The sequence below is a fragment of the Berghia stephanieae genome, chromosome 1 (assembly GCF_034508935.2).
Source record: "Berghia stephanieae isolate SIO BIC M18660-M18661 chromosome 1, UCSD_Bste_1.3, whole genome shotgun sequence".
Taxonomy (NCBI): Eukaryota; Metazoa; Mollusca; class Gastropoda; order Nudibranchia; family Aeolidiidae; genus Berghia; species Berghia stephanieae.
The window spans coordinates 8,226,669-8,250,342 of record NC_088360.1 but is presented as its reverse complement, the minus strand read 5'-3'; the positions used below and the strand labels follow the sequence as shown (position 1 = coordinate 8,250,342).

Here is a 23,674-nt window from a genome sequence, read left to right as displayed (position 1 = left end):
GAAAATATTTATTTCATATTTAATGTAATTTATGATTGAAGAAATTTATTGACCTCTTCAAGATAAAGCAATAATTTATTACAACTGTTAGTGTGCCCAATTCGATCACTTTTTAGCCAATTTTTAAAACAAATTTTCTCTTCTTTTTTTATTTTGAAAAGACAACATATATCCCTAATAATATTAAAAAAAAAAAAATTAAAAAATAATAATAATAATAATAATATTAATAATAATAATAATAATAATAATAATAATAATAATAATAATAATAATAATAATAATAATAATAATAATAATAATAATATAATAACAATAATAATAATAATTTTTACCTTTATATGTTTTCAGTGCCAAGGAAAAATAAAAAAGAGAAACAAAAATACAATTTACCTTAAGATCTCTGTGAATGACATTCCCGCTATGCAAATACTTTGTCGACTTAAATAATTGATACATAATGTATCTTTTGTGAACATCTTTCAAAATGTTTCCTCTTTTGATGACATTGTGTAAATCCGTCTCTGAAAATTAGTGGATATAAACACATTGAAATGAAGCAAATCATTTAGGCATATTAAGAGAAAAATGACTTGCTTTACATACAACATATAAAACCATAAAAATCCTTCCCCCCCCCATATCTCTCTCTCTCTCTCTCTCTCTCTCTCTCTCTCTCTCTCTCTCTCTCTCTCTCTCTCTCTCTCTCTCTCTCTCTCTCTCTCTATCTCTCTCTATCTCTCTCTTTCTCTCTCTCTATCTCATTTTTTATCTATTTGCTTTTAATCTAGCTTCTCCATCTGCTCAATTTCTCTCTCTCTCTCTTTCTGCAGAGAAATAGACTTTCAAGTTTGAGTTATAACAATCACTGCTGTCTCCACATATCACAATCCTCTGCAGTGCGCATGAAGTCTGCGTTGCTTTTAAAATCACTTTTGGCCATTCTTAAGTTATTTAAATATGTCATTCTTCATCTCCCTTTACCTCTCTTTCCTTCGATCATCCCAGATGTTACCAACTTTTCTATTCCATCTCTTCTCCATATGTCCTAGAGACTACAAATGCCTCTTTCTGATGGTATCTATCAATGTTCTTCCCTTTCTCATCTTCGCCAACACTTCCTTGTTCGTATACTTGCCTGTCCATGATAACCTCAACATTCTTCTAAACATCCACATCTCAAATGCCTCTAACCGCATAGTATATTCTTTGTCAACTGTCCACGTTTCACAACTGCATAAAAAGGTACTTATAATATGTTTCCACTACTTTCATTCTGGTCTTTAACTTTAGGTTGTTGTTTGACAGAGCTGGTCGCATTTTATGAAACACATTTGCAATTGATACCATTCTTTTATATCCTCTATGTCATATGCGTCATAGTGCCTAAATATTTAAATTTCTTTACTTGTTTGATGGACTCTCTCATGTTATTGTCATTCTTTGAGACCACCATGCATTCGGTTTTCTTAACATTTAGTTTCAGGTCCATCTCTCCACCTTTGCTTTTCTGATATCGCCCAACACTAGTGTAAAAACAAGGCGGAAGTCACTTCATAACTGTTGACTGTAAACGGCTTCTTTATATTTGCTATGGAATAAATACTTGATGTTATTTCGAAACAAAAAAATATTTTTTCGTGACAATTATTATTTGGAAAAACATACATATCATACATATAAGTTTAAAGTAAAACTTTTTAAATTGACTTGCTTAAAAGTCTGCAGTAAAAGGGTCCATCGTTCCTAATTTAACACTTATAGGGGAAAAGTAATGTGACTTTTATAAGCCTAAAGTTTACCATTATCATTGAGATAAAGTTTTAGATCATAACAACTCTTATGATTGCAAAAATCAAAAAGTCTTCCGAGAGTATATTCCGAATTAAGAGGTATTGAAGGTAAACACTTGAGATTTAGAACCAGTAATCCATCAAAATGGAAATGGCTCTGCGCATGGCGGAAGTCCTCATATTTTAACAAATGAAAAGAAGTCCATGCCCACTTTGTTTAGACTCCTTTCCCTTACATCTATGTTTTCACTATGATGTTAAAAAGGTCCGGTGGTAGGACGCAACCTTGTCTAGCTCCCATCTCAATGTTAAAGAATTATGATGTTTCGTTATCAAGTTTGACACACGCTGTTTGATTCCAGTATAAATTTTTCACAATTCGAAGGTCTTTGCTATCTACACAGATCTTTACTAAGATTTTGAAGAGCATTTCGTGTTGTACTGAATCAAAAGCTTTGGAATAATCAATGAAGCATAGATAAAGTGATCTTTGTTTTTCGATTGACCATTGCATTATTGTTTTCAAGGTAAAAATTGCATTTACCATATCCAGCCCATCACTTATCTCTGGAGAGATCTTGCTCCTCATTCTTTCAACTATCATATATACTTACCCATAAATTCAAACACCAGATAAATATCTTTGTCATTCTCTGCTTTGATGACATTGTGGAGCTTTACAACATTAGGATGGTCGCCAAATTCTTGAAGGAACATGATCTCTCGAAATGTTCTCTAAAATGACAAATAGTCATGCTTATCAGAACAAAATAATAAAAATGTTCAGAGTTACTATGATATTGTTAACATCATAAATTGCTACATCCAACTCTATAATTCTCCAAAGTTTACAAAGAAAACAAAAGTGACAATGAAAATAACACCATTAAAAATTATTTTAAATAAATCCTACAATTACCTTTTTTTTTTTAAATTATGCCAAAAGGCAAAGGTGCTATCAAAATAACTTTTGTATTTTTAAAAGCCAATGAGGTGTCTGGTTCAAGATTTTGGATCAAATCAGGGACACTGGAATTTCTGTTCTTGTTAAACTTAGCAAAGAGATTTTGGTTCTAAAATATACCATTGGCTTTTTTTATTACCTCAATGCGCAAAGGCCAATTTCACTTCTCTTTTTAAACAGTTTCATGTAAATAAAACTGTTCAACACTTTATTACTCTACATACTTACAGATTATTCTGAGATTTGCAATATAATAGTTTTTCAGTTGTGTTCGATTTGCATATAAGAAAAGTTTCTATTTTGAAACAAATAAAAAAATGACATACCTGTGCGTCTGTCTGATTCCTGAAGGCATCAAATATTTTTTTGACTGCAACAACTTCACCAGATCTTCTATCGATTGCTTTCCAGACGATTCCATAGGCCTGGAAGTAAAATTTATGTATATATACATATATATTTTTATATATATTATATATTATATATATATATATATATATATATATATAATATATATATATATATATATATATATATATATATATATATATATATATATATATATTATAGAAACGAAAACCATGAAATAATAGTGCTCAACTTTTTTGTAAAAGGAGCTATGTATAAAATATTTCAAGTATAATTGTGATCATCTTCCACAATATTGTTTCGAGCATTCGCTCTCATCATTTACCTGATATATATATTATATATTATATATATATATATATATATATATATATATATATATATATATATATATATATATATATATATATATATATATATATATACAGTAGAATGACTTTAAACCAAAATTTTGGGGACCTTCAAAACCATTTCGGTTTAAAGACATTTTGGTTTAAAGCAAGTTCCCGTTTTGCGATGTTTTTCAAGGGTAGTAACTATTTAAGGAATTTGCTCATTTAATCGTATCATGGGTTTCCCCTTAAATGGAGTTGTTGAATAAATGCCATCTTCGTAACCATTAAAAACAATTATTATTTTTAAATTTTATTTTTTTAATTGGTTTTTTTTTTTTTTTTGCGTGTATTTTAAAAATATTTTTGGGGATTTTCGTTTTCCATTCAAAATTGTTGTAAGAGTTGAGTTCGGGATGCCGTGTTTTTTACATATCTCCGTCTTGATCAACTTTTTTTTCATTGACTCACATAGTATTTTGATTTTAAACTCAAACGTGTAAGCACATTGCTTTCTTTTGGACATCTTTTAGTAAAATGTAAAGCTAAAATAAGATCGAAAGTTCTTGTGTGATAATTGATAATGAATGATGTGCAGCTACTCAGAGGTGAAGTGAAATGGAAATGAAAAGGAGTGTCAATGCTAAGCTGTCTCCTACACACCCCTCTTTTGTTGAAAAGCCATTAGGTTCAAAGGCCCAATTACATAGAACCTCCCCCTCCCCTTTAGCCCATCACACACACACACACACACACACACACACACACACACACACATTTAAACTAAGTGGAAATGAAATGGCATGTCAATAGTAAGTTGGTTAAACCCCCCCCCCCCCCATATTGTCATGTTGAAAATTTGTCAGTTCCAAAGCATCAACACATGAGCGAGAACATCTCGCTTACGTGATTCTACAACCTAACTCTCTCTCTCTTTCCTAATTTTTCGCCTGCCAGGAACCCGTTGTCTTCCTTATCCAGTCTGCGCGATTGTGGTGTTGGCCAAGCCCAAGTGCAGCGATTGAAGTGCTTGCCTACCCCCCCCCCCTCCCCTCCCCCCCCATTCCACCCCTCACCCTCATCGTATACTTACGCTCTTTGTTTAATATCGCCGGGCATTATTACGTGTGACCGCCTTCCCGAATTTTAAAAGAAAAATAGAGAAAGAGAAAAAGGGAAGGTACTCTGAAGTTGTTTCGGTTTAAAGAAAGTCCTGCTTAGAAGTATTTCGGTTCATCGTAAGAATTAGTACAAAGATAATGAAGAAACTTGTACAATTTATTAAATTCTTAGCGGTTTAAGGTATTTTTCGGTTTAGCTTCTTTTGGTTTAAAGTAATTTTACTGTACATATATATATATATATATATATATATATATATATATATATATATATATATATATATATATATATATATATATATATTATATATATTATAGAAACGAAAACTATGAAATAATAGTGCTAAACTTTTTTGTAAAAGGAGCTATTTATAAAATATTTCCAGTATAATTGTGATCATCTTCCACAATATTGTTTCGAGCATTCGCTCTCATCATTTACCTGATATATATATATATATATATATATATATATATATATATATATATATATATATATATATATATATATATATATATATATTAATCATCAATATTTTCCCCATATCTTATTATATATTTGGCAAATTGGTTTGTTTTTTTTTTTGTTTTTTTTTTTGTAACACTACGGCTCCAAATCCACTGAACTGATCATCACCAAATTTTGCTTTTTGTGTTTATACAATTGACATAAAGGTGGCTTGCGTGTATTATGACATTGATTAGACATCGTGATGATTTTATAGAAAAATCAAAATCAGATGACATAATTTTTAGCACGTCGGTTGTGCATCAACCTTCCAGTTAGAAAGTATGACAATGAGGTGGGAGTACTTGCACTGAATTGATAGCAGTTAGTGGTTCCTTTCAATATTTTGAACGGTATTACTTAAAATTTATATAAACCATTTTCCACCCTTAACATTCGGAAATAATTCTACAATAAATGAGCAAAATACAGAAGGATATTAAATGCATAAAATATCTCTCTGTGCCCAAATAAAAAGCGCAGTGGAGTTCTTACAAAGTCGAAAAATATATTGTCTATTAATTGAGTTCAAATTTTAGTTAACACTTGAATCATAAAGGGTCACAATAGCACAGTTGGTAGAGCACTCGCTTCACACACAAAGGGGCCGTGTTCGATCTCGGGTGCAGTGACGGTCCACCCAGCAGTGACTGGGTAGCTGGGTTTGTTAGATCTGATGGAAAGTACTTTGCGATAGACTAGCACTCTATCCACTCACTTTTTGAATCATACATTTTGAATTTATTAACATATCATCACGTCCATTGAACGGAAATAATCATTATGCAACTAGTCACCAATAAAACATACATAAACAAGTTTCAAACTTAATATTGAAACCATTTATGCTTATATCTAGATATAAGAGATTTGCTCCCCTCTCCCTTCTTCGATCGCCATCAGAGACATAATGAACCATTTAAAAAAAAAGATTGTCAATTCGAAATATACAAGTTAACTTAAGTAACAATCAAATTTATCAAGCATAGATAATCATAAAAAGGAAAATAACAGATTCAGATATATATTTATGGGCTTCTTTAAACGATTTACCGGCCTTTTACTAATAACTAATGACTATCTATCTAGCTAGCTAGAGAATCTAGGAAATCAATACCAAAGTCAAAGTCGGGTGTATATAATATAATTTTAAAACGAAAAAGAAATCGCGTGGCTTGAACGTTCATTACGATTCGTAACCAGGATGGTATGTGATGATATTATTAGCGAAATTGATGAATACAAGGATGACTTGAAACAAGCGTGTTGAAATGTCTTGACAAGACAGCAGAAGATCACCAGGAAAAGCAGAAGCTTCCTTGGCAACTCAAGACAAATCGCCCCTATTTTCAGGGGCTTTTGAAAAGTATGAGCCTTTAAATGTAAATTAGGAAGCAAAAAACGTACCCCTTTACCAAGACGTTTCTTAATTTCATATTTCTTTGTGATGTGGGGCTCTATTTCGGAGCTCATTTTGCTAAGGGTAGAAAGGAATTTTGGACACCATGAATCTTGTAATGGAGGACGGAAGAATATATCACACCAGTTTACTACGCGTAAAAATTAGTGTCAAAACAGAACCGTTATCTGTTAATAAATTAATGTTCAATCACTTTAAATGCTAACTTTACGTGTGTAAAACAACTTTTTAAATCTGAAAACAGGTCATTGAAGTAAATTCAGAATTTTGTTTCAAATAAATAATTTTTGCGTAGCAATATTAATGAAATATTTGTCAACATTGTGCTCTACCGAAGCATCATCGCTTTCTGTGTGATTACACCAAGTTGCTATGGAATCGCCCTTCCTTTGAACCGGAAGCTATTGTACCTATGTTGTTCGAACTGTCGAACTTCCATTCAACTGCCTTTAGGGTTGTTACTCAATCTCACGCAATGGGGAAAGGGCCCGGGTAATTTCAGATCGTTACCATAAAACTGCATACCGTTCAGTGAATGACAGTCAAATATTTTAAAAGGAAAAGTAATGGCTGAAGCCCAGGACGTGCAAGGGTCTGTGCGACCAAGAATAGTAAGTTTAACTGTTACTGTTTTTTGTTGTCAAGAACGCTAAGAAGTAAAAGAATAAAAATGTGTAGAGGTCTCCCTAGACAATACTGTGTGTGGAAAAGGCCATGGCATGGGGATAGTTTCTATTATTTCCAGACTCGGGCAACTTGTTGAAACTTTGATTGTTTAAAAAAAACTGACTCGTGCTTCAGAATATGGATATACGAATAAGAGACAAATGGACCTAAACTTAAACTTAAACTGTCAGTAGCTCTAACTCTAGGAATTCTAACTCCGTAAAAACGAGGATCTAACAACATCTGAACTCATAAAAATAAAAAGTAAATTATATGTCAGCATTGTTGTCGATGAAAACGTGTCCAAAATGATTTATTGATAAGTTTCCAATAATTATCTTTTTTTTTTAAGCTTGAAATGTGAGATTACAAACTCAACAATTGTGTAGATTAGACGTCTAGAGCTTCTCAAGCCTGAGAATATTTAAATTAAAAATTTAAATAAGCAAACTGTTCCTTTATTTCTGGGAAAGTTTTTCATTTTTAGTTTTAGTGTTTGCACCTCCGTTGATGGTGCATCTTAACAATGAACAGGTCGTTTTTCTGCACCTCGGTTGCGCAAACGCAATCCACAGTATTTTTATCGTTCATGTGTTTCGGTATTTTGTCGACGCAAAAATAAGGTCACAAAAGTAAGCGTTATGTTTTATGAGGTCTGTATGTATGTCTTTGTTACCAAAAACTATAAAACAAGCGTAGTTTGACATGCGACAGAAATTTAAAGTTAAAATAAAAAAATAAAGTAGCATTTAATGAAAGAATAATTTTCTTCTAGAAATGTATATTTTTATTTAATAAATTTATTGAAAATATTCTTTTAGACATGGATATAAATATATATTTCTTGATACTTTGGATTAAAAATTAATTATTTTTTTTGATTTTATGTTATTGGATAGGTGTTTGTTATTATTATTATTGCTATCATATTTTTTATCAATAGTAGTTTATCATAATTGTCTGAGTTTATTTATCACACACGTTAGGCTCAGGTTTGTTTTTAATTAATTACTTTTTTTTTGTTTTGTTTTTTAAACTTGTTTTCATTTTTTTTTCAATTTCTATTTTTTTTTAAACTGTTATTTTTATTTATTTATGGGTTTTTTTTGTTTTTGTTTTTTTTTTTTTTTTTGTGGTCGCCTTTGTTCTTATTTTCATTATTATTTAGTTGTAATAGACCTAAAGTGGCAACATTAGGTAGTGTGTTGAGCAACAATTTTAAAATGGCTGCTGATATTCGGAATCAAGTCTGAATAGTCTCCCATGGCTATTCAGACTCTAATTTCAATGCGCATGTACAATCAACAGATTATTCAGATGATTTTAGTAACGATCAGAAGGTAGTGTGTAATAAACCCGCTATATTTGATGAGAAAGACAAAATCATTGATAAATTGGAAGTCCAGATAGAAATAAGTAAGAAAATAGTGAGAACTCTTCAAAAGTATCAAAAGTCGGTCAATTTGACTGTGGTCTAAATGAAAAGCTTTTCTAACGACATAACCAGATGTCCAAATAAAAAACATTGTGATAATGTGAGACAGGCAACAATCCTGCAATCCAAATTTGGGGTGTGAGCTGAGTCAGTGTGATATGGGCGAGAAAGAATTTCTTCTGAACTCTTTTTCTATTTCTTTATTAGTTCCACCCACTGCCCACATTGTGTACGTCCTCCCTTCTGTATACGCCCACACATTGAAGTCCACATAGTCACGGGAGACTTTTCAGACTCAAGTCCGGATTGTCACTACATTAAAAAATATAAATGCTCAACATTTTATCTGATTTAAAAAGAATAAATGTCCAACTTTGTTTACAAGTCATTTTCTGTAAATGATGTCATTCGTTAAGTTATTTTCGTATCACAACAATTCACAAGCACTTTCTTTCACAATTAACAATCAATTTCTTAGCTAATTTTAGTCATTTGGACAAATTTGTAGTAGTAGACATCAAAGTTTGTCTGATATTTAGAATTAAATTTTCTTTGTCGCATTAATGACATGAAAATAACGTGATATCATATACAGGAAATAACCCTGGAAATTATTTTTTAAATTTGAATCATTTTTGTTAGTGACAAGGTTAAGAGTTTAACAATTGAAAATTGTTGATTCACTCACCTCAACTGATCCATTCCAAAGACAAAAGTAAAACCTTCGTGTCTTCAAAACACCATTTTTTTTCTCAGTAAAAAATTCTTTAAAACATAAAGGGACGAAATCTCTGCACCATTTTGCTACCACAGCACCAGGAAGAGTTGATCTATCAAAATCAAGTATTGCCATCATATTTTAATTATATTTGGATCTAAATGGTTGGACATGCAGAAAATACTTTTTCAGTGAATGCTCTTTTCCAGCCTTTGTGGATACAACAAATACTCAAACAGTGATGTTATTTATTTGTTACTTGGTATTGAATTATGTACTTGGTGCTATTCATCACAAATCACTGATTTGGTAGTGTTTTGATTTTAAGGATATTGAGTTTTATTTCTCTTTCTTGTTTGGGGAAGGTTAGGTTAACCCTTTTATGATAGAATTTTTAAATGGCTGCGACTATTTGGGCTCGACTGAATAGTCTCCCGTGGCAATTGGGACTCATTATTCATGAGAAAGACAAAAACATGGATCAGTTGAATGTTCTGATAGAAATTAAAAAGAACAGAGTTAAAGCTCTTCAAAAGTCAGTCAAAGTATCTGGTATAAATTAACAGGTTTTCTTACAGCATAACACGATGTCCAAATAGAATCATGACAAAAATAAATAATTAAAAAATTACATAATCTGATAGTGTGAGCAATCCTTCTCCAGTCCAGAGTATTGGTATGAGCTGAGTCAGTGTGATATGGGCAAAACAGAATTTCTTCTGAACTCTTTTTCTATTTCTTTATCAGTTCCATCCTCTGCCTACTGCCCACATTTTGTCGTCTTCCCCTCTGTATGCGCATGCACTTTGAAGTTAGAGTCTGAACAGCCACAGGAGACTATTCAGACTTGAGTCTGAATTGCCACTTCGTTTAAGAATACTTTAATTTGAAATATTTGAAAAAAAAATATCTTTTTCTCACTATTACTTCAAACAGGCTTTGTCATAGTTTGTAGCATTTTTTTCTTTTCCAAATTCATTCACTGTCGGCAAACAAAAGATCCAGACTAGTTTGCTGGGGGTGGGAATAACACCACAACTCATAACGAGGAGATGATTTGTTTTCGTCACCACTATCCAATTTGAAATATTAAGTATGTTATCTTGTTTTGGCCCTTTCCTGTAACAGTAATTTTAATAATAATAATAATAATAATAATAGATCTTTATTGTCCATAAATATGGCAATTTGTCATTTAGTTACACTTGTCATAACGTTATATGATAACTATAACATTGAACAGACACCTCACTCCTACCCATTCTCTCTCTCTCTCTCTCAAATCAGAAAGCTGTTCTGTAATTTTTCATCCTTACTTTTTACTTTTGATTTTATTTTTCAGGACTGGGATCTTGTCAGAAGCTACAGGGCCCCTAAACTTGAACCTGTCACATTTGTGAAGCATGAAAATGTCGAAGATGGATATGAAAAATTCAGGAAGGTCTCTGGTAAAGTTGCCAGAAGCAGATATGACATACCACCCGGGCACAGACTCGTCATTGCATATTCTCAATTCCCATCAAAGCCACCAGAAGCAGTTGGAGTTATAACTTACAAAGCCGGTGATAAGTCTTTAAAGAATCCCAGGAAGAGTTACAACTACATGGATGATTACTATCACAAGGTGAGTTGGTCTATTATGATAAACTTTGCAATTGTTGATTTTCACCATTCATTCTCTGATATATTAATATATGTTCCACTTGCTAAAGATTTGTAAATGTCCTGGTTCATAAGAGTTCCTAAAGAAATCCACTTTCTATATTTATATTATTATTACTATCTAGGCACTTCCTGGGATCATTATTTAATGGAAGCAGAAGGATCTCTTTGAAATTGTCAAGATTAAGTTCTCTTTTTGTCTCTCTGTAGTTTAAAATTTTGAATTGTATGCTGATAATTCATTAAATAATGATCCCAGGAAGTGCCTAGATAGTAATAATAATATAAATATAGAAAGTGGATTTCTTTAGGAACTCTTATGAACCAGGACATTTACAAACCTTTAGCAAGTGGAACATATATTAATATATCAGAGAATGAATGGTGAAAATCAACAATTGTCCTGAGATGAGAATAAGTGAAAACACTTAACTGCTGATTGGTGGAGCACGATTTGGTAGGTTACCACACTCCTTCGTGTATTAGATGTTTTTCTTGAAAAACATCTCTCTGTGTTAAAGCAATATATGACTGAATTCATGATTACGTTATGATTAAAGTTAAAGAAGCAGAGTGTCCATAGAGTATCCGATTGACATACAAACAACTCAAAGCATTAATTCCTAGAGGTTTCAAGATATTGCTACCATTACAGGGTTTGAATTTGAGATAAATTGGTGGCTCGACAGGCTGTATGACACAAAATCATTAAGTCAGGGGTTTTTATTTGGTTGTTTTTTTTCAGTTTATTGCGATAATGACTATTTGCACGTCATGTAAGTTTGTAAGATCTTCCAAACTGCATTGCGTGCAAAGTTGCTTCAGGGTTGGTTTCTTGAATATATTTTTTATTATTAGTTCTATTTGTCTTTTTTTTTTCAGATCTCCTTTATTTTTGTAGATAAAGACTACCAAAGAATGGGAATTGGATCCCAATTGATTCAAGAGGCTTTGAATTCTATGTTACAAGAAGATCGTGATCGTCCTGTCAGACTGGAAGGAGCAAAGTCCGCTGTCAAGTTCTTTCGTAAAATGGGTTTCATCAGTGATGGAAAGCCAGAAGTTTCAGCTTCCAGGAAAGGGTCTCGTCTTTTCTGGGAACTCTATAGAATGCAGCATCCAGCAGCTGTTTAAAAAATGTGTTCCTTATACTTGTTTTTTTATGTCGTGAGATTATATTTAAGTGATGAGATCACTGTATGCTTATATACTAGTAGTCTTGTAACAAGAGAACTGCTAGATCACTTGATAGTAAAAACTGTCTTTGTCCATTTCTAATCTTTGTAGGATATTGAATACAGCATAATTAACATTTTTGTCATGGTTTTAGATAGATGTTTCATATCGGTAGAAGTTTCCATTCATTAGCAAGCATCTACGGTCCAAATAGCCAATACAGTCCGTCAACATTACACCGATTATCCACGCTTTCTTGTGTCTGTGGCAGTTTTTGTTGGGATTTAAATCAGAATTGACTTTCCTTTAGCATCTATATATATGCCTATTATATTTCTAGTAGATTAATAGTTTATGTTTGTCACATCCAGTGGATAAAGTTGTATTTCTTTCCATTTGATGAAACTAGTGCGTTTCATTGCAGTTCAGTTGTAAACATCATTAGGGTAGGATTTCAATTTTATTTTTTCCATATATGGAATTTCACAGTTTATCATTGAAATGAATCCTCTCTCTCTTTTTTTTTTTTTTTTTTTTTTTAAACCTTGCAGATCTGCCACACATCCCTATTTCTGTGGGGACCATTATGAATATGGAAAGGACTTTTCTTTTTTAATTGAATTTCTCATTGCTAATCTTACTCATTCGTCTTCTCCTCATTGGCGTAAAATTTGCATTTTTACTGTTTACAATACAACCTGCTTAATGAAGCACTTCTACAGAGGTATTATCCAGTAATTAGTATTATTCCATCATCGTTGAGGCGAGTTTTGGAATGGAAGTTCCAATGTCCCGTATTTCAATTTGAAAGGTTGGCAGGTGTTGTCATGATATCGATATTCATCCTTCATTTATACTTTTACATCGCATTGAACACTATATATATTATGTCACCATGATATAAGTATGATGAATTTGGTGATTTGCAGAGGAAGCTGTTAAACGGTGTTTATCATTCCATTTTCGTTTAATTAACTTTTCTTCCTTAATTTGTCTGTTTTATAAGAGGGGGAATAGAAGGTAACTTCGACTTGGATATTTTCAGTTGAACTTGTTTTTCTTGTAATTGTTCACATTTTACCATCATTTCTCTTTTATTATAATCCTTAATGGTAATTCCACTTTTTGTCATAACATTTTAGAACAATTATTAGATAAGTTGATGTATTTATTAATTTTAAAGAACAAGTATGTTGCTTCAAAAACCAAACCTGCTTTTTAGACATTTCTACATAGTTCTTTTCTTTTCTTTTTTTTATTTTTTTCTTTGATTACTTTTACTTGTATAATCTGGAGGTTGATTGCCCTGAAATTCCCCAGAAATTTGTTTTCAAGACATATAAAAAAATAATTAGGTTCAATTGACAATATGGAGTCATTATGTCATCAATATCAGTCGGATTGTTGACTGTTTGCGGTTTTTGTTTGCTTTGGTTTGGTTTTATGTGTGTTAAGTTGTTTTTGTGTGGTTATGTGTATTTCATTGTGGTCATTAGTTTGCTTTTCAACAGTTTCCCCTATTATCCTTTGATTGTGAAGACCAGAAATTGCAATGGGATGATAACTCCAAAAATAATTCTTTTCTATTGATCTGATCGATAGTTTGACTTTTAATGCAACTTTTTTTAGGTCTTAACTTTTTTTTTTTAAATGATGTCTTTATAGCCCCTCACCCCCAACCCCCCCCCCCCCCTCCCAGTTTATTTGAGTTCATTTTATGTCTGCATTTTGATTTAAATTAATCCTCTAATGCAGTTTGTTTTAGGGTCTGATTGTTTTATTCTTTTTTAAAAATTATTATTATATACTATAAAATTCATTACAGCATTTTAAACCCATTGTTTACTCCACTCTCTCTCCCCGGTTTATTTGAGCACATTTTATACGTCTGTTGATTTAAAATAGTCCCTGATTCTATTATAATTTTTATAAGGAATTTTTGTTCAGTCTGGTTTTCTTATTGTATCCAGTTTTATGCTTTTTTTTTTTCATTTCCCTTTACTCTGCCATAGTGTTTTTGTTTTTTTTTTTAAATCCTATGCTCATGACTTGTGGGTATGAAATCTAACTGTAGACATGTTATTTAATGAAAATTGAACAAACTCAATTTTTATACAGCTTCAAAATGCTTCCACAACTCAGGAATATTTGTGCCTCATGACCATTGCATTGAGATTGGTGCTTGCATACATTTATCATTGCATTGTGCCTTACGCATTAGGATTCAAATTGCTCATATTCATTCCTAGTCGTTGTCAAAGATTATATTTCATGTTATGAATTCATTTTGGAAGATCAGATTTGTGTACGTTGCTTTTTATATTTTTCTCATAATATTGAACTTTGCATTTCATTTTTCAACTATTAACTATTAATGAATGTAAGCTGTATTTTTCTATCATGTGTAATTCTAAGGTTGAATTATATTTTATCAACTCATAACAATTTTAAGTCCTTGATAATGATTTGAGTTGGACAGCTTATTTTTTTTATTGTGAAACCGGGGTTTCGTAAAACATTCACCAGTCAGATTAAATGCTTCTAACTTGATTTAAAATAAGGAAAGTTTTTATCAATGTTTTGATGTGGCAACAAAGCTATTTCTCATATCGGAATAGGGTAGGAAGACGTGCATCTCATTTAAAAAAACAAAGACATGATTGATTGTAAGGGATAGCTTGCAAAATCTTCCATTAGAAAAGTACAACAAAGTTTGGGAAGATTATTAGTGCTAGGTGTATAAAAATTAGTTTGATTGTTTTTAGATTTGCCAGAAATTCTGTGCTCGTCAGCAAAAATTTAACATTGGCAGAACGGATTTATTTTGCCCCCAACCCAAATTTTTGTTTTAAAGAATACATTCAACCCTGAGAACTTTATGTCAGCAAATTTTATTATTAGTTTTTCAAAATGCCTTATTATTGGAGTATTTTTGTTTGTGAATGTTAGGCAAATGACTTTTTGGCACATCCTCATAAGAGCTTTTATCAGAAAGATATATGTTGGGTTATTTATTTCACTGCTAGTATCTGATCCTCCAATTGACAGATCCATTCAAGTCAAGAAGAGTGTTCTTGATGTCTGATAATACAGTCTAGCATGTTCGTATAATTCTTAGTTCCATTGACTGAGCTCAAATTCACAGTTTATTCCCTTCATTTTCTTTGCAACTTTTTCATAAAATTGACACTCTCTCTCTCTCTCTCTCTCTCTCTCTCTCTCTCTCTCCAATACACCTATATGCCGGTAGCTGATCAAGCTCATGCAACCGTCTCTCCCCTACCCTACCTATCAAGCTAGTTGTGCCTAAGTGCCACATAATGAGTCCCTTCACTCTTGCCCAATAGCTAGCCATGTCTTAGTTACGTACCATACATATCAAAAAGTGCGTGATACTTGTTCTAAAACTACAATCACAGATTCAAACTTTTTCTGTCGCCCCGTGCATTTCAACGAATAAGTGTTAGGCTGCAATTATTGTCAAATACAAAAGTTGTACCACAATGGCGGTTGTTAAGTTCCATATCTGAATGTGGTCAGAGTTGTATGTTTTTACTATCTGGATTTCACGGTAAAATGATATCCAATGTTGTCTTTATTTCAACAAGCTAGTCAATCATTGTTATGTGGCTTTAATTCTAATCCAAAGATTCATTTTTAAAGATTTGCTCATGGAGGTGCAAAGGTCACTTCAGACTGAATGGATTAATATTGTTGCTGTTACTTGAGATCTGATGATAGTAATGTTAGTCATTTTCATTGTAGGTCTACAGTGTGAATAACATCTTCCCCGGTTCACTCCATTATATAATATTCTTCCATAACATACTCAACTCTAGCTGCTTATTATAGAGTTCAAACTCAATTGTATTCTATCCCTGGCTGTCTTAGGAAAGCAAATACTGAGAAGTGTTCACGGTTTGTGTTTAATACAGGTTGATGAGAACAAGGTTTGTGTTTGATAGTGAGAACTTAGATTAGGCTGATGGCAACACCATTCATGGTTTATTATTCACATAATTAATGGATAATGACTAATGCAAAGACGGTAATGGGATCTTGATCCTATTTTCGTTTTCCATAATGTTACTCCTGCTAAAATCTTGAAATGTTCTTTTTAAATTTCATGGTTGCTGATAAATATTTTTTTTTTATGAACTGATACTGGATAAATTGATGTGTTGACAAAAGGTGTGGTTGAATTAATGGATGGGATGTATTTTCTCTTACTTATCATGATTTAAAAAAAAAAAGATCCGTCTCCCTTCAATGCGGGAAGTTTGTGTCCTTTTTTCTACCCTTCTAAATCTGTCGTCCCCTTTCTGTGTCTTTTTTTTTATGGTTCGAGTTAGAGGGTTTGGATATTACCCTTATCATGGCTTTGATACTTCACTTATATATGTGTGAGTTAGTGAACCTTTTCTAAGTATTTTTATTATATGGGAATGTCTCCTTCTGGCGGGATCTTATGTTATTGTCTTGGTTGGTCTTCATCTAGACTGATGGATAGATTGCTCTTGGGGTCCGCGTCTTCTATTTTTTCTTGTGTGCTTGTGAGCAATCTTAACAAATTTATCAGCTTTTGAATATCCCATCGTATTTCTTTTTTTTCTGGTGCAAACGACTGAATAGTCTTCTCAAGTGCTGCAATGTACTTTTGATCTCTGTTAAATTTGCCCCCACCTTTTTATGCGTTTGTTAGCTGGATCTAAATGTTTCGACTAATGTATTTTGTCTTCCTTTTCACTGGTGCTGACTTAACTTAAGTCTATCTCATGTGCTATAAAACCTCTAAAGAGACAATAATACCTAATTGACAAGTATAAGATGTGTGTCGATAAACAGGCTTCCCTGTTTGGACTCGTCCTTTTTGATAACTCTGTAGGGTACTTATTGTAAGAGCAGAAAGAGTGTCTATAATCCTTGGACTATTTCGTATTTTTCTGTTAAGCTTGCTTTTATTGATTAGTCCATCAAGTCTCAATTTACCTAATATCAGCTATATTTGTCATGTTGAATTTGCATTTAAGATTGGTGGTTATGATGTGATTGACAATAATTAACGTCACTTAGCTGTTAAAATTCAAATCTACCTGAACATTGTACATATATTTATATGAAATATTTATGCATTTTGGCTTTGTACTCTATTTATTATTTTTTTCTCAGGCCTTTTTATGCTAACAGTAATTACAGCTTTTAACTGCCATGTATCAAAAAGTGTTCATCTTTTTTTATATTATAAACGTTGTAATCTGAATTGTAAATACTGTATATTATTAATTTTTTTTTTTTAATAAAGTCTTATACTTACACAAACTCTTAATATGTGATTTGATTTTTTAAGGGAATGGTTTTGTTCTATTTTTTTTCCAATAGTCTTCTGTTTTCGTTTTTTTTTTTTTTTTTAATAAGTTAAGGGGTGGGAGGGGGGGGGGGGTGTTTTGTTTTGTTTCCCCTCATAAATCGATAAATTTCAATGGCCTCAATTTCTATAAATTTTCGGGTTTTTAAGTTTTTTGATAAGTTGGGGCTTATCTTAAGCTACCAATGTTTAAAGTAATAGTTTCCATGTCAAAATGCAAAAAGGATTGTTTTGTTATTTTACAAGACAAAATCCCAATCCCAAAGAGATGATCTGAAAATGTAGCGGTGAGTTACTCTCCTTTGCCTGCCAATGAGCTAGCTTACTTGATGTTCATGGTGTTGTTTTGGAATTCCCATTAATTGAGGTGGGGGAATGTTAAGTCATTCCTGCGTTGGTGGATTCTTCATCAGCAGTCCGTACCCTTGCTATTTCTTTTGCGGCTTTGTGCTCTTGTGGCATGATACTCGCCTTTGAACCAGTAGCTGGTTCCTGATTTGTGTCCCGCTCTTGGACGCACAAAGTTCAGACTTGCAAAAGGCTCTTTACTCACACTCTCTCGCTGCTTTCATGTGTAGAATAAGTACTTGCTGGTTACAGCAGTCTGTTGAGAACGGGGGAAAAACAGGCATTATGTATCGTCCTACTTGTTAAGAGTTGCTGTTAGCTTGTGACCCCTGCTGAAGTGCTTTCCGACCATTTAGTGGGTATGTATGTATGTATGTATAATATATATATATATATATATATATATATATATATATATATATATATATATATATATATATATAATATATATATATATATATATATATATATATAAGCGGGTGGTTGGATGGGAGCATCACCCTTGAATCATATACCTATGATGTTCGCATGGGTGTACGATCCGATAGTGATGTCGTTTCTTCTTCTCTTTACTAGCCTATCCTGCTTCTTTGGTTTGTGATTGTATTTTTGACAGGGGATATTTTTTTTCCTGTAAATCCTCTGCCTGTTTGTTCTTGGTTATTTATAATTTAGCTTATGATATCTTTAGGTTATGATTTTGATTGACATTTGTACTATTTTTGTTAGATTGCTTGTTTTTTTGTTTCAGCGGTCTCTCATATAACCTCAATTGTGTTGGAAGAGACCTAAAGCAACAAACAAACAAACAAAATATATATATATATATATATATATATATATATATATATATATATATATATATATATATATATAATATATATATATATATATATATATACATATTATATAATATTTCTCATGGATTTCTTTACTCTGGCTGGTCTTGTTGGCACAAATAAAGTTCAGATTCAGATCCAAAATCTTTGTACTTATCCTATATCTTACTTTTTTCTGTTGTTAAGATGACTTCAAAGTAAAAAATGCAAACGCCAAGTAACTCTTAATCTTAATCTTAAACAATTGAGCATATCTTTTTTGGCGAGGATCTGGTGCGTTGTCTGGGTGGGATTTATTATAGTGGTCATAGAACAGACACATGCGTAGGTTGCTCTAGGGATTTACTTTTTTTTATTCTGTTAAAAGAAGTCCTCGGTCTTTTTTTTTTTTTTTTTGCGGGTGCTGGTCAACCCTGTGTTTGTAATATTTCGACTATAATCTTACTTTTTCTGGGTGGGGTTCCTGATCTCCCATAGTGGGCAGGGAGGGACTTACTCTGTCTTCTATTCCCCCACATCTGTTTTCCAACACGCTTTCCGTCTTTGTCTTGGAATGAGATTATTTGGTTTTTTCCTTGTCCTGGCTGAGGGAAAGAGTCAACTGTATAGTTAGTTTTGGGAGATTATATTTTTTTTCCTTGTTAATCATCTCTCTGATATGCACTGTATTATGTTTTCTCTATATTATATATGATTTGTAAAACATTTGAGTGTATTTCTCTTAGAAGGAATCCCTTGCTTGTGTCTGGATGAGACTTTTAGTGATCTCAAGCTATGTACTTTACTCTTGGAATCTACACATGTCTCTTATTTGAACCAATTCCCATAATGTATCCAATTATAAAAATTTAGTAGATACTTTCTCTTGTTTCACAAATTAGATTATGAACACCCACTCCACCCCCCCCCCCCCCCCCCCCCCCCACGCACACACACAAACACATAACATTTTAAAAAGAACAACATGACAACAGTAATTAGGCAGTCCTATTCAGTTTCATTGAATATCAACAGGGTGACGGTCAAATTTGCGCGTTATGTGTTTGTGTGCGTGGGGGCGGGGGGGGGGGGGGGGGAGTGGGTGTTCATAATCTAATTTGTCAAACAAGAGAAAGTAGTTATTTCGATTAAAATAACAAGGTGACCTATAGTCCCCATACTATCACCGCGTTGTCGCCTCGGGTAATCACGTTGTCGCTGCGTTTAGACAAAGGTGGGACAGATGAGAGCCGTCCGTGATGATGCACCTTCGCGTCTTGCAGATAAGGAGCGACGCACAAGTGTTGACGAAAAGCACCATATGCTAAAATGTATGACGAAAAGCAGTATCTACTAAATTTTTATAATTGGATACATTATGCGAAAAATATAGGGCGGCACAAAGCAACTTCGCTCAATAGACCAACCACCAGTGGAATAGATGTGTGTATGATAGTAACACGATATCACCAAAATATGGTTTGATATGTCATTTAAAAAAAATTGATTTGAGTTTGGCTGACGGACAGAAAATTATCCTCCCTTTTGAAAAATTAATCACCATTATCACCACTGGTAGCCATCTTGGCTTTTTCTATTATCTTGTTTTTCAACTAAGGAATGCGGGTTTGTTTTTTCTGCTATTTTCGCTATAGTGAAAACCCTTTTCCTTTCTTGATAATATAGGGCCATAAGTTACAGCTTGTAATTTACCAAGCTGGAAATTTGGTCAAGATTGATTTCTTGTGGGGGGGGGGGGGGGGGCAACTTGCTGTCAAGAATTTTCAGACTTTTTGACATTCGCTCGTTAAGAACACTGTTTATTGAATGAAGAGTGATTGTTTCTAGGAGTAATAAAGGTGTTTCAAACTCTATGCAGTTACTTCAGGTCCGAGAAAAGAAAGACTGTTTGTTTTGTTTTTAAGGGTTTTACTTGCAACACATTATGGTCATATCAGCGCCAGTACAATGGAAGAAAATGGGATAGTAAAAAGTTCTAGAATTACCCAAGAAAAGGTAAGACAAATGGGAATTGGTTCAAATAAGAGACATGTACGTGTAGATTCCAAGAGTAAAGTACATAGCTTGAGATCACTAAAAGTCTCATCCAGACACAAGCAAGGGATTCCTTCGAAGAGGAATACACTCAAATGTTTTACAAATCATATATATTATATAGAAAACATAATACAGTGCATATCAGAGAAGAAGGTTTGTGTTTGATAGTGAGAACTTAGATTAGGCTGATGGCAACACCATTCATGGTTTATTATTCACATAATTAATGGATAATGACTAATGCAAAGACGGTAATGGGGTCTTGATCCTATTTTCGTTTTCCATAATGTTACTCCTGCTTAAATCTTGAAATGTTCTTTTTGAATTTCATGGTTGCTGATAAATATTTTTTTTTATGAACTGATACTGGATAAATTGATGTGTTGACAAAAGGTGTGGTTGAATTAATGGATGGGATGTATTTTCTCTTACTTAACAAGGGGAAAAAATATAATCTCCCAAAACTAACTATACAGTTGACAGTTTCCCTCAGCCAGGACAAGGAAAAAACCAAGTAATCTCATTCCAAGACAAAGACGGAAAGCAAGTTGGAAAACAGATGTGGGGGAATAGAAGACAGAGTAAGTCCCTCCCTGCCCACTATGGGAGATCAGGAACCCCACCCAGAAAAGGTAAGATTATAGTCGAAATATTACAAAAACAGGGTTGACCAATACTCCTCCCCCCGCAAAAAAAAAAAAAAAAAATAAATAAATAAAAGACCAAGAGGACTTCTTTTAACAGAATAAAAATAGGTAAATCCCAAGAGCAACCTACGCACGAGTCTGTTCTGTGACCACTATAATCAATCCCACCCAGACAACGCACCAGAGATTAAGAGTTACTTGGCGTTTGCATTTTTTACTTTCAAGTCATCTTAGCAACAGAAAAAAGTAAGATATAGGATAAGTACAAAGATTTTGGATCTGAATCTGAACTTTATTTGTGCCAACAAGACCAGCCAGAGTAAAGAAATCCCTCTCTCTCTCTCTCTCTCTCTCTCTCTCTCTCTCTCTCTCTCTCTCTCTCTCTCTCTCTCTCTCTCTCTCTCTAAAATAATAGGAAAATTTCAACCGTCTTCACTCAATTCGAATACGTATATGACTTCATTTAGTGCTTTTAATTTTTCGCCGTCATGTCTGCATGTCAGAAAAAAAAAAAGAAATAATGGGGAAAAAATCCTTTTTCTTTTATTTTTTTTATTTATTTTTTTTTTTTTTTATTTTTTTTTTTTTGGTTTACAGTAATTTTAAATTTAGAGTTGTTTTACTATTTCATGCATGAAGCATGCCTCAGGTGGAAAAATCAACGCGATCATGTCGTAAGTCATAATTTGACACCTGTATTCAATTGTATGAATTCCGTATCCGTATTAACTCCCAGACGTCAGTCTAGACAGGCTGGTCAGCCCACATAATATTCTGTGGGTCAGCCGAGACAGCCTGGTCAGTCAGCCTAAACAAAACGGTCAACCTAGACATCTGTTCACCCCAGACAGGCTCGCGCAAAGTGTCAAGAGTGACACAAGACGAGTTGTTGTGTCTTGAATAAGATGGTGTCAACGGGATAAGGGAAAGGGAAGGGACAAGATTATGTTTTAGGGACTTTTTAACAAATGTTTATGCATATACATACAAAATGCTTACAAGCATGAAACACTTTTGATTAAATGAAAGAGATGGAAAGTCATATAAAATTCTCGTGGAGTCGTCGTCGTCTCTCTCTCTCTCTCTCTCTCTCTCTCTCTCTCTCTCTCTCTCTCTCTCTCTCTCTCTCTCTCTCTCTCTCTCCTTCACTTTCTCCTCCCTTTACGCTTGCATTTTATCATATATAAATGTATCTATTTATCGTGAAATAATATATTACTATCAGGAAGTTTAATCGACTTGGGAAAGAAAGAATGAATTGTTGATTTTTGATTTAATCTTTTTTTTTCTATTTTGGAATGGCTATGCTTTGCAATTTATTTAAATCTAATAATAAGTTAATAAGTTTCATGAGCACGTGGTTGCAACAACCAATAAGTTTTAGCATAAGGCATGAGACCGGTATCTGGGTGGGGATCCTGACCTCCCATAGTGGGCAGCCTACATGCTGTGCTATCCCCCCATGCCCGTTTTCCAATTGTTTCCTGTCAATGTCTTGGAATGAGATTACTTAGTTTTGTCCTGATCCTTGCCGGAGTTCCTTGGCTGGGAGGGAAACAGTCGAATGTATAGTTATAGTTTGGGAGATGATGTTTTTTTTCCTTGTAAATCATCTCTCTGTTATGCATTATATTATGTTTAGTTTACATATTATATTATATGATTGTTAAACATTTGAGTGCATTCCTCTTAGTTGGGACTTGTGCTTGCGTCTGGATGAGACTTTTAGGTGATCTCAAAGTAACTAAGTGCTTTGACGGTGTGCTCTTGGAATCTACATCTGTTCCCTATTTGAACCAATTCCCCTTTGTCTTACCTTTTCTTTTGTGCTTGAATTGTAATTCTAGAACTTTTTACTATCCCATTTTCTTCCTTTTTACTGACGCTGATATAACCTTAATGCGTTGCAAGCGCCGTAAAACCCTTACAAACAAAAACAAACAACATGAGACCGGCATGGCTTTTGTGCCAAAAGTTTATCATCATCTCTGTATGTAGTGGTTAAGTAACATTGTTGTCGGCATAAAGTGTATGTCTGAAATGATATTTGCAACTTGTAAAAGAATTCCTTTTCAATGTCTTATGCTTGGAATGGATCAGGGGCGGTTGGTGGCAGCAGCTTCTTATGGTTCACACTATTATGTTATGACGATCGACCCAATCAGCAAAGTCCGGTCCGCATTCGTGCACCGTCGCGAACCCGCCTGGTAGCATCGTCACAACACACCTTTCGACTAGATGCTCTGCCGTTTCGGGTTCTTGCCCACAGCGTGG

General features: G+C 33.3%; 2 protein-coding genes across 2 annotated transcripts in view; one reads left to right on the top strand and one right to left on the bottom strand.

Moving 5' to 3' along the window:
* Positions 1 to 6,862, bottom strand: part of LOC144967235 (extracellular signal-regulated kinase 2-like) — a 22,269-nt gene extending 15,407 nt beyond the window's left edge. Inside the window, exons 1-4 of the mRNA XM_078904192.1 lie at positions 6,495 to 6,862; positions 3,084 to 3,182; positions 2,408 to 2,528; positions 394 to 524 (exon numbers count right to left, since the gene is read on the bottom strand). Coding sequence (XP_078760318.1) covers positions 394 to 524; positions 2,408 to 2,528; positions 3,084 to 3,182; positions 6,495 to 6,560 — 417 coding nt within the window. The 5' untranslated portion in view covers positions 6,561 to 6,862. The remainder of the gene's footprint in view (positions 1 to 393; positions 525 to 2,407; positions 2,529 to 3,083; positions 3,183 to 6,494) is intronic.
* A 62-nt stretch (positions 6,863 to 6,924) lies between these two features.
* On the top strand, positions 6,925 to 17,483 carry LOC144967228 (uncharacterized). The gene is made up of 3 exons (XM_078904179.1): positions 6,925 to 7,118; positions 10,669 to 10,950; positions 11,871 to 17,483. Exons 1-3 carry the CDS (start codon positions 7,074 to 7,076, stop codon positions 12,120 to 12,122), a joined length of 579 nt encoding a protein of 192 aa, XP_078760305.1. The 5' UTR covers positions 6,925 to 7,073; the 3' UTR covers positions 12,123 to 17,483.
* The last annotated feature ends 6,191 nt before the right edge of the window (positions 17,484 to 23,674 follow it).

Coding starts and splice junctions, on each gene's coding strand:
- LOC144967228 (XM_078904179.1), top strand. CDS start 7,074: ATGGCTGAAGCCCAGGACGTGCAAGGGTCTGTGCGACCAAGAATA. Junction 7,119..10,668: donor GGTCTGTGCGACCAAGAATA/GTAAGTTTAACT, acceptor TTTATTTTTCAG/GACTGGGATCTTGTCAGAAG. Junction 10,951..11,870: donor TGGATGATTACTATCACAAG/GTGAGTTGGTCT, acceptor TTTTTTTTTCAG/ATCTCCTTTATTTTTGTAGA.